The 12,145-nt window shown below is 39.7% G+C and overlaps 1 protein-coding gene across 1 annotated transcript in view; it reads right to left on the reverse strand.

Annotated features, from left to right (window-relative positions):
• Positions 1–1,132: 1,132 nt before the first annotated feature.
• bckdhb (branched chain keto acid dehydrogenase E1 subunit beta) overlaps positions 1,133–12,145 on the reverse strand; it is a 54,796-nt gene continuing 43,783 nt past the window's right edge. The window contains exons 10-11 of the mRNA XM_022753453.1: positions 3,699–3,850; positions 1,133–1,591 (exon numbers count right to left, since the gene is read on the reverse strand). Of these exons, the coding sequence (XP_022609174.1) occupies positions 3,710–3,850 (141 nt within the window). The 3' untranslated portion in view covers positions 1,133–1,591; positions 3,699–3,709. The remainder of the gene's footprint in view (positions 1,592–3,698; positions 3,851–12,145) is intronic.

Here is a 12,145-nt window from a genome sequence, read left to right on the forward strand (position 1 = left end):
CATGTCTCAAGATTTATTGGGAAAATCAAAAATTAGTTTTTATTGAGACTTTTTAAACTCCCCAGAGGTTATTGGTCGACTTAGGTGATAAACTCAAATTATTAACTTTCAAGAAGGTAACTAATGGAACAAAATGACTGATATACCCTGAGACTTTGTAAATAATCATAGTCAAAGAAAGATGAACTGATTTTTGCCTCACCCTTAGAGCAAAACTTCCACTTGTACACATGAATTATAAAATCTTTCCAAGACATTTGCTGAGCACATTCATTGTCTGCAGAGGAGAAGTTGTTTAAATTTGTTGATTCTTTGCTTAAATGCCATCCTGATGTTTCATTTTTTACCCCCCTGAAGATTTTCTGTGGCTGTCAGTATATAATCACTCCATCTAATTCTGCCACAGTGTTATAAACACTGCTTCTTCTAGAAGTTAACAGGCTTTACACTTCCACTGTTGATTTTCCTAACACGCTTGCATTCCCTGCACACACACTAGCTGTATGAGTGGCAGAGCGGTTGTGGACACCATTTGTTTTTCGCCAGCGTCTGTTAATGGAGGCACGGGCAGACCTCCAGTTTCTGACGGGCAGTTTTCATGGTTGTTTAAGTAATAGTTTACCCATGATTTCTCAGAAACACATGCAGCAGATGGACAGAGGATTGAGTCTATGGCTCTCATAGTGAAATTTTAAATGGTAAGAGATAAACAACGAGTTTAACAAGGAAAGACAATTTTCTTATGGAAGCAGTGATAAAATGGAAAGGCCTTTAAACTTTACAGGAGGACAAAAGTTCAGACAGTGGCCATGATGTAATGCAGTTTTACAGTTTTAAATCTTTAAATCAAAGTACTTTAAATGAAAAGCGTTTGTTCGTTTTTTCCCCTATGGACAGAATGGAGCGATCAGCTTACTGATAAATTACTATATAATGCAATGTGTTCAGCGTGTTGTAAAACAGGTCCTGGCGCTGTAAAAATCAGAAAATGTATAAAATTCAGACTTTACCAGTCTGGTAAGATATAAATTTCTCTTAATCATGTGACCAGAAGTGTAGGATAAGTAACTTGTTTGTGTCTTGCTGCCAAAATGATGCAGTAAAAATCCCAAGAAATTTGAAGCAATGCAAATCACCATACCTACTCTGATAATTTTATTTTCCTTAAAAACCACAAATCCATTTTTAGTACAATAAGTTTCAGTTCATGTCAAACTAAATAAAGATTAGAGCACTGCTGGACACAATCAATCTAAAGTAACAGCACAGAAAGGCAGATAGTCACAAAATGCAACCAAATACAGTTTCCCCCACAGTATTCAACTTTTATTTAAGAGGAAATTAAATTTGAGAGTTTCTTCATATAGACTGGATCAAGTCAGTTTCCCTTGCCACAGAGGGAGGTTCCCTAACCCAGAGTTAATGTAACAGTCTTTTAGCTGGATGACACAGAGGGACACGGAGCCCATCTGGATACTGCTTCCTGATTGGATGGTCAACAAAGTGTCTTTTCCTGGCTGCTCTCCACTGATTGGATGAAGGAGGAGGAAAAGGGGGAGAGCGTAGAGTTCAGGACTACCAGAAGTTGGCCCTGGAAAAGGAGAGAGGTTCAGTGAGTTAAAGAGAATAACTTGGCGTGACAGCAGATGGCAGACGAGGAGGAAAAGTCGAGCTGGATGGAGATGCTGAGCAGTGAAGATGAGAGGTGACATGTTGGATTCAATTAAGTATTTTATTAATGGCTCCTTCCTCTTTATTCATTGAGGCCAAAGTTTTAATGGCTATGACTAAAGATGACACTGACAATTAAAGGGGGATTACAAAACAGTCTGACTGTCCAAAAAGGAATTATTCAGCACTACTGCAACTAATGAAAGTAAATAGTCCAACCAACAATGAGATAGCAGCATGGGGTGACACAACTCAGTGGGGCATATCCAATGACGTGTAGGTGCTGTTAACACCTGCCACTAAAATCAGTCTTGGGTGGTCTGATACAAGTCAGAAGCTTTAAATACAGGTGTGTATCCACCCAAAACAGATGCCTCAGAATCCTAAAGACACTTGAGCTTCACATCGAGGGGCTTCAGAGTCAAGGAAGCATGTCCACATAGAGTAAACACATCCCTGAGCACATTGAAGGCTTGTACGGTTGAGTGATATATCAACAATTTGCTACTGGCCTCTGTAACGCTTACTAATAGAATTTTCCAGTGAATTCAGGTGCTGTCCACTGCTATTGTACACAACAAGACACAGACAATACGCATTTGTTGGGACAATTCAAAAGGCGTATGAGGAATGTGGCTTCAGTGTTTCCTAAATGTTTACTGAAAAATCTAATAGATCATTCTACACAGTTTCGATTCTGGATGTCGCTGTTGCACAAACACTACAGGAATACAAACTTTGCACTACTGACATTTTAATGTGCCAAATTAGTTTCCATTCAGGACTGTAGACTTTGACTTAGTTATGAAGACTGGTTCAGTTTTTTGTGTAGTGGTGTTTAAACTGAATATCTTTGGGTTTTTCGATTGTCAGCGAGCACTGACTTGAAGAGGTGAACCGTAAAAGGCTTATTTTTTTTTTTACCATTTTGGACATTCTGTAAAAAAACAAATTAAAGTGAGACAATAATCTGCAAGTTAAACATCAATGAAAACAATCATTAGTGAAATTTGCTCTCAATACGATAAAACCTTAAAACTCTGACTGTTGCAGTCATTTTTACAGCAGGCATTTTTTTTTTGGCTTTTTTATGTTTTTATTCTAGCTGCAGTGGGAGAGAGAAAGGAAAGCTGGGAGAGGGGATTACAAGCAGCAAAGGGCCACAGGTCGGAATCAAACCAGGACAGCTGCAGTAAGGACTAAGCCTTAATGGTACGCCCTCTACCAGGTGAACCGTCGAGGCGCCCCCATGTGAGGATTTACCAGTCAGGTAGGGTGTAACGAAAGACTCCATCAAGTTGCATAATGGAAAATGAAGGCACCAGTGTTTTTGGAACTTGACCCACATTAAAAGTCGGGATATTTCAAACTCTATTGCATTGATTTCGACCCGTCTTTTTTTCATGCGCCTCTCTCAAGTCCACTAACATCATTCAGTATTTCATGGCTGGAATGCTGCCTTGATTTTTTTCTCTTTTTGTTTTTTTTTATAAACTGTATTTAACTTTTTTTTTATCTTGAATAAATATTTTAAGCTCTTGCTGCTGGCTGCCTGGCGACATGCTGCAAACTTCCATCATTATTACATCATGGCCAAATTTAATGTCAGTGTAAGTAACTGCCAGTAGCAACACCACCTCAAATTTGGAGCATGCATCTTTTAATGCTCCCACACAGTTTTCTGTATAGTTTTATCCTGTGTGCAAACCACCACTACAATATCCTCTTTAACTATATGGTCAAATGTAATTTTTTTATTTAGTATTTACTCCATTTGACAGATAAAAACCAATGTGAGCTGGGAAATAAAAGGCAATCCCACTTGGTTAGTGGTCTAGTAGTAGGGTAGGAAAACATTTGGGGTTGTAATGAAGTCACCTCTTCATGTCGTCACAACTACATTACTGGCACAAATGAAGCAGATTATAAGGCAGTTGTTGACAGGCTTAAATATACACTAACTGAATAAAAATTACTTTGTGTCCATTCACAAATTAACTTCAAAGGAGGCTGTCAGATCTCTCTACCTGACGGGGGTTCAGTAGTTGATCATCCTCTTGATCGCATCAAAGCACTTCCACTTGTCGGGGATGTAGAAGGGTTCAAAGATATGGGGGAAGGGTGTGTCGTAACCACAGACCCTACTGATGGGAGCCTCCAGATTCAGGAAGCACTCCTCCTGCAGGAAGAAAAAAATAACACAGATGAGGAAAAACTACTCTCATTCTTGTCGCAATGTTGTCAGCGCTCAAACCAGACTCATTCTGGCAGGGAAACCAAGCTTAAATGTCCAGACTGTGACTGTATGGGCTGTAGCATGTCAGCAGTACGTTCAGTCAAGACTTTGAATCTTTAAGAGTGGGTTACCAGAGGAAGCACAATCACCTACCTTTTAATGCACTGGACTCTATGATAAAAAGATGGGACCCTGTTTCTATTGCACAGTTGCAACAGAAAGTAAATCACTGCCAGCAGTGTAACTAAGTGAGCGGGAAAATAGAAACAGTGTGGCCACAAAACAACAGTCTGTCGTCAAAAAAATCTTCACTTAAGGTCCTCCAGGTATTGTTTAGGATGTGAGGAGAGTAATGTTCAGTAATATAGAGAAGAGACGGAGGGTAGATACGTTTTTTTATTTATTTATTTATTTTTTTTTAATTTGTACAATTGTTGCCATTTGTTACCATGCTGATTTAAACGCATTACGCCTGCACATTCTGCTTTTATAATTTGAGGGAGTTTCATAATTTTTACCACATTCAAACAATCAAGTACAGACACTTCCTTGGCTCGGCAGTTTGGTCTAAAGGGATTTGTTGCAAACCAACATCAGCTGTCTTCTTGGCAACCCTGAACAACCCTCTCGCTCACAGAACTATAGACACCTAGTATAACCTTTATGAGTCCTTGTGCATACCCCCCAGTTTCCAAAACTATAAGAAGTGGATTGACTGGGACATCAAGTGTAGAATAGTTGTTTTAGAGGTGGTCAAACAGCTTCATTTTATTTCTATTACTGTACCTGACAAGCAAAAAAGGTTCATTCAGGCTCCTCAGAGAGAAGGCCAATGCTCAGGCAATTTGGCCTGAGTGCAAAACAAGCCATGACTCGTGTCTCTATATTGGCTTCTGACCTCTTCCCATGGAGACAAAGCAGAATGAAGTTGGCCAAAACACTCCAAATGGGACAAACCCCCTGATGAGTTAAATGAACACACTTGGACGCATGCACACAGATTTGCAGAAACAAACCTGAAGTACCCTCTCTCAGATTATACTGTCCTACAAACAACTCCAGCAACCACAAGTTACACAGCACCGTCTGTGTGTGTTGCCTGTTTGTAGATGTGTGTCTCGACACAGCACACACTTTAACCTGTTCCTTATGACACCGACAGCATCACAAACTCAGCCATCCGTGTAATCCCTCATTACGAACCCACCCAATTGGCTGCCATGCCGTTGTATGGCGTTAAGCAGGGCAGGACTTGTATGTTTCACACTATGTTTTTCATTTCTTACAAAACTTCTGGCAGAGTCCAGGGGAACGTCAGACTTGATGAGGAGGCCTTTTGTGCTTTGGTGCTTTTACAGCCTGTAAAAAATACAACACAACAAGAGAAACAGAGGGAGGCTGTGGCAGAAGCTTGCTGCTCTCTATGCCTGTGGAGCTGACATGGTACAGAGGGAGCTTTCCAGTCTGGATGTCAGGTCTTGGATGTGTTACTAAAATGAAATGTTTGCCAAGCAGGAAGAGATGTATCAAGCAGTTAATGTAACAGGTGAATGGGGAAAATATCAATCCGATAGCTTGAGATTTTAGTGGAACAGTGCAACAGTAACGGATAAAGGATGTGTGGCAGGGTGGGAGGGCTGTGGAGGTGGTGGTATGATTTATGATGGGATGACAAATTTCAATACAAATCAAACCATCTCTTTGATCTGGTGTTCAAACATGGGAAACAAAACTAAATATTCAAACTAAAACAAACTAAACCAAAAAGCTACAGCCTGTGACTGCAACGTTTTACGAGTGTCATTTGAATTAATTCAAACAGATTAAGTGTCAGTTCAAATTAATTTAAAACTGTCTTTTTGAAAATGTGACAGCCAGAAGGGAACAGCCATCTAGTGTGTTACAATCTGTTAGTAAGCCAGTAAAGCTAGTGAAGAAGGGCCAGCCCAGAAGTCATGGGGTCTCTCATTCTGGTGCCAGTAAGAATGAAACCCAAAACCAGGGGGAGCTTGTGCAGGGCTCAGTGCTGCTGGCATTGTTATCTGCCTGGCAGCTGGACTCCTGCACCGTAGGACTGGGAGTCTGCTCCACCCGGCTAATTAACTGCGATTAGCTTTAATGAACGTAAACTGAATGGAGACAACTAGTTCAACAAATCCTCCTTTCCTTTTCATTGCTCTGTTTCCTACTTCCTCACTGACTTCAGAACAACCTGAGTCTAATTCTCTCCAACAGGCTGTGGCAGATCCTGACAACAACTGCACTACTAGTGACGCGAAAGCCTAATCTTGGTATTTTTTTTTCCCCTTTCAGTTTGCTTAAGAGCATTGCTTTCATGTGCTGACAAATGTCCATGGCCTTAGGGCCTATGTAGCCCTAGACAACTAAGCTTGAAGCGTAGTCAAACTCAGTTGCATTAAAAAAAACTGCAAGCAGAGGAGGAAGCCAGTGGTTGTGGAATCTGGAATCCAGATTCAGTGCTACAGTAAGCTGCAGACTGCAGGCACGTTCTGTGTTTCTGCTCGCATAGCCTCCAGCAGGCTACACCAGGACCATGTCATAGGTTTGTTTGGCTCTTCAGGAGTGGATTCTATACACATGAGCTCACTGTAACAGTTCAGTCTTGTTTTAAGCATTAATTAAACGTCATTAATGTATGCCATATCTGGCACCTGGCTCACAAAATGTAACTGCTGTTTTCTTGGGCAGAGTTCAGTCTCATTCAGCAGAATCACACAAACTTGGGAATGTCAAAGTCAAACAGGAGTGTACTTGAATAGACTGGGCCTGGAGCAAATCTGGATGCGTATGTTATCCTCTTTGATTTGACAGACAGACATGAGAGGGTTTTGTCTTGTCAGATCCAGATGAACAGAAATCATAAAATTTCCATGAATCCATAAATATGCCTCTGTGCACCTTTGGAATTGAAAAGTTATATTTTTTCCAATATCAATTTCACAACATGATATGCAGTGAATGAGCTTTTTTCAAAAAGGTATTTATGAAACGGTGCATTTCTGCAGGCACTGAAGAGGACAGGAACTTTTCCAACAAGCACCGAAAATAACTGCTCAAGGTATCTTGCTTTCTTTTCATCCCAGTGTATTGATGGAAGTGACAATGTGATTACCCGTGTCCGCTGAGATTACAACCTCAAGATCTATTCCCTGCCCTACTACAGACAAACAGTCAGACAGTAGCAGGGAGTTTGCTTTTTTGTCTGGATCACATCTGTAATCTCCTTTAAATACATTTACTGGAAGTGGGAGAAAAGTACAGTAGTCTGACTGCCTGCCTGCCACCACAGCTGGACGGAGGATGGCCACACAACTCAGATTTCATTCAAATCGGTGTTTATCTTTTGGGAAGTGCATCATTATATGTAATACACTTGAATGTCAGAATAAAACTATGTGGCATGGCAAGAAACAAAAAACATACATCCTGCAGTGGCGCAGAATTTAAAAATACAGAAGAGCCGGGGCTTAGAGCTGCAGTGATGATACTGTGTCTCCAGTCACACAAAAGTCAGAAACACCCACAAGTGCCAATATCACAGGCTATACCAGCTAACAAAGCCTCCATACCAGCTTGATATGAACTGAGAACAGACTGAAAGTGGTTTCAAGCCTTCAACATGTTTCTGAACCTCTCAGTGATGTTCAGGTCAAAGAATATTCACTAGCCTGTACTGTATAGCCTTTGAGTGGTCAGCTAATAGATCTCTTCTTAAATTCATACAACACACATCTAAATGCTAAATGATAAAGTGGTACTATTCCAAATGTATGCATTTAAAACTGCTATCAGCATTTCTTATCAGCACAGCTGGCGATGACAAAGTGCAGCTCTGATGTTAGCTGAGGCAAGTCTCACAATGTACAGCCAATTAGGACAAGCCAACTATGCACTGTCCTAAAGACTACTGTATAATTTACAGTGTTGTCTGTCCAAACAAATAAAGGCTTGTCCCAAATAAAGGCCAGGGCAAAACATAAAATATACAATTTCTAATTTTGCATGTTCTCAAGTTAATGCGAACTGAAAACTTCCGTCATGTAACAGCAGTAACTCCATTGGTACAGCAAGCATAATGTTCACACTGTTCCCGGAATCATGTTACGCTACTATGAAAGAAACTCAACACTTCCTCCAGAGTTTTCAGATTAAAGGTCTTGCAGCTTTCCCTCTGTAGGTAGAGTTTTGAGCTTTGTTGATGGCAGCGTTACATCCATCAGGAGCAAAAAAGAAACAACTGGAATTAATTTTAGTGTAAAAAGACGAAACTGAGCAGCAGTGGTGGAGTACGTCACGACTCTGTTGTACTAATGGAATTAGTACTGTGGAAATGTACATTATGCTAAATTTTCCATTAGAGCTGTTGTAGTAGATTACAGGTCATTTCCACCTCCTCGATGTTTTTAACATAAAAGCTTTTTAATGAAAAAAATAAAACAAAGAGGGATTCTATTTTCTACTATTCTTCACAGGAAAAATTGAGGCATCCTATTAAAATGCAATGAAATAAATTAACAGCTCAGATTGTGTCAACTAAATAAAACTACAAATAGTAACACTGGATTCTATGTGTGTGAGGGCGACTTGAATGGCAGACTCCACCATTAACAGTGCAAACTACTATATAGAGAAGTACCTACTGAATGCAAATACATTTACTGGCAGTTCATGAAAAACACTGCCCATAAAGTATCAAAACGATGCTTGATTTCATGAAAGTCTTAAGGATTATAACTTTTAAGACAAATAAAGTGGTTTCTCTTCCACTCAATAATCTTGTCTGGTCTGTGATGGGTTGTCATGGTGCTAGTGAATAAGATAAACTGACATTTAACTCAGCAAATAAAGGGTATTTGACTTGTGTTAGTGATCCGAGTTCAGACGTTGAGAGATGACTCTGCACAACATCCTACAGGGAAGAAATGGCTAATGAGTGAATCAAGCTTTAGGGTATTAAGCAACTGATAGGAACAAGCAGCAGCGGTCCAACATTATATAACCTCCATAACTCCCTTAACCAACGTGATGGTACCTGTATCCAATTCACAAGCCCTCTAAAGGAGCCTTCCTGTATAAACACTGTCCTTTGAAGGCAATTTAGTGTATCTCCTGATGGAGAAAGTCACAGGGGGGCTACCATGACTTTTACAGTGCAGCACAACGCCCCAGGCCTTGGGACTCCTGAGATTCTCAGTCAGTAGAGTCTGACAGGAGACCGGTGGTCTGTTTCTGATTCAGAAGGCAGAAAACATGAAAACCTTCATCCTAAGCTAACACCAACTGGGCTGGAGTGGAGTCGGTAGCCTTTGAACCACATCCCAGAATAGTACCACAACTCTGCAGGAAATGCTGGGCTGGATGTTGGATGCTGTTGGTTCGAATTAAACAGTGGAACTAGAAGCAGTAAATCCAAGGGCCCCATAGTTAATTCTGAGACCCCATCAGTGACAGTGCCACACGATTCAATGCAGTGTGATGTATGGCTGTGTGGAAAATAGACAACTTTAGCTACAAAAATACCTTCTGTAATACTATTTTGTACATCTGGGATGTTATCTGCACTTCTCTCTAATCGTTCTGAGCAGCCAATAGTTATATAGTTCTCATAGTGGTCACAATTATACAGCATTTCATTACATCTTTCGCAACCAGTGGAAAAATTATTATATTTCTCTGAAGCCAAACTGATCAGCCAAAGCTTGGACTTTTTGGAATCAACTATAGTCAAGTCTGTAGTGGTTTGTAGAGTTGAGGGGAGGAGGGTGATTCACCACTTCTCTCTGTGCATCCCTGAGGTCCATGAAAGCATTGTCTTTAGCCACATCTCGTTCTGCCCTACTCTGTCCTATTCAGTCATCAGCCAAACACTCGGGGAAGGGCCAACCAATGACACATTATTAAATCATGAGGGCTGCAGCCAAAGTCTGATAAAGGAAAACCTGCCAAGAACTACCAAACTCCCCTCTGTTCTTAATATGAAATAGAAAATCAAATCCATAAATGGATCTTTCTGGAAGCGCCCAAGGTTGATAGGTAGTGTTTGAAGCCACTCTCTCCAGAAATAACAGACTTAACTTAAAACAACACAACCGAGACAACAGTGGCTGGACTACACAAGCTTTACTGACAACCAGTTAATCTTTTTGTCCCTTGATTGCCAACGAGACCACACGAGTAAACAAGGAGGTGTGGTACAAGTTAAGACCTTAATGCACACTGCTGTTGATCTGTATTAGTCTCACTCTGATATCCTCAAAGTCAGGATGTTGTTGAAGTTTCTGAGGATGTGTGACTCAATATTTCTGCTAAAAGCTTATTTTTAGCATCTTATCATCCCATTATCAAGGCCGTTGTCAAAGTGGTTTCAGAGTTTTGGGCCCCTTTTCCTCTGTTGCAATTTGAAAATGTCAATGTGTAAATTGCGATGCCCATTGTTCACCATATTCTGACATTTTGCAGACCAAATGATCAATTGATAAATCAAGAAAATCAGTACATTAATTGATAATGAAAATAATTGTTAGTTAAAACCCTAGTTGATCTATCTCTATGTGAAGTATTGAAGCTGCAGTGAGCGCTGGTATTATATTGAATTGGTTATTAAAAAGGCATTTTTTAATATATTAATACCCAATTAAAATGGTTGTGGACAAAACATTAGAAATAATTACAATTATGTTGTGTTTCTATCTGCATAAAAAGATACTTAATAAATGTAATTATTAAAAATGACTTCATTAAGAAGTGTTACAGAAAATCCTGATCATGCCTTTCTGGGTGAGAAACTCAAAATTAAAAAATAAAATATTGAAATCATATTTTATCTAGAAATGTACAGCCTAGCCTCCACCACATCCACTTATTATTTTTTTGAGGTTATGACCTCACTTTGCAATCTGGTGAATTTGATGAATTAAAACAATACTTCCAAAATCTGTCTTCTTGAATATCATCCACTGCAGATGTGAAAGATGTTCTGCTCTCTCGCAGGCTGTGGTGGTTGCAGTCAGCTTAGATTCACAGCGGTTATAATGGATTCCAATGGTGACCCAGATTCACAGTGAAGGAAAAACAATCAAAACAGCCACAAACTCCTCTCAAAGCACTTAAGCAGCATAATCCACCTCTCTACTGTACGTCCATATACTTGGTATATACCAGAAGTCAGTAATAGGCGGACCACGGTCCGGATCTGGACTCGGATCCAGATGCCGTCCCGTCTGGACCTGGACCTATAACCTATAAATTATTGAGAATTATCAAATTTATTAAGTGTTTCCATTTCAACCGGCGCGGCTTTTCTAGCCTTAACCGTACTGGTCTTGTCATGCTACTTAGCCAATGATTGTGATTTGAATCAGTGAGTTAGATACACGCAGGGAGAGAAGAGATGATAGACAACATCAGATAAGTGGGAAAAGTGGGATATAAGAGGGATAGAAAGACACAAGGAGGTGTTCAAGCTTTTCAGTTGTAAAGATGTGTTGAGACTGTTATTATAAAACTGGTTAAGACAAATAAGATGTGAAATGGAGTTATTAAAAAAAAAGGAAAAGTCAAGCTATACTTTTTATTCAATTTTCCTAAAATTAAGCAATTCGTTTTAATTAAATATATTTTTCAAAAGCTCCTTGTTATGTACGTTTTACTTATTACAGCGTTTATTTTCCTTGAAATGAGAAAAGAACATTTAATTATTATTAGAGATGTTATTTTAATTTTGTCCAACTGGACCTATTTGAATTTTATACCCCTGGTTCCAAACATTTGTATGTTGGCCACAATAGTTCTCACAAGCACGTTAAAGATATTAAGGCAAAGCTTGATAACTGCTGCTAGGTGAAGCAGACGGTTTATTATTAAGAGATACTACAGTCTCTTGTGCTGAGCATTAAAACATCACCTATGAGGAATGGCTGATTGACTGTTATAGGCTACTGGAGGCCATTATACCTTTTATAAGAGAGAAAGATGGTGTGTGTTTAAAGTGAGCATATCGCAGTCTCTTTGAACAAGGAGTAACTCTAATGTAATGTAGAGTTTAACAGTGTGACAGCGGCCTGTGGGTCAAACTGTATCCTTTTTAAAACACAACCAGCAACCACTCCAAAGGTTTCTTTCCAACAAGAGCATCCAACTTGCTTGAGGCCATGTGAAAACTGCAATTCAATGCAATCAGTGAACACACCAACAACTTACATCACCCATACACAATGT

Source organism: Seriola dumerili, unplaced genomic scaffold, assembly GCF_002260705.1.
Source record: "Seriola dumerili isolate Sdu_G_001 unplaced genomic scaffold, Sdu_1.0 BDQW01000191.1, whole genome shotgun sequence".
NCBI lineage: Eukaryota > Metazoa > Chordata > Actinopteri > Carangiformes > Carangidae > Seriola > Seriola dumerili.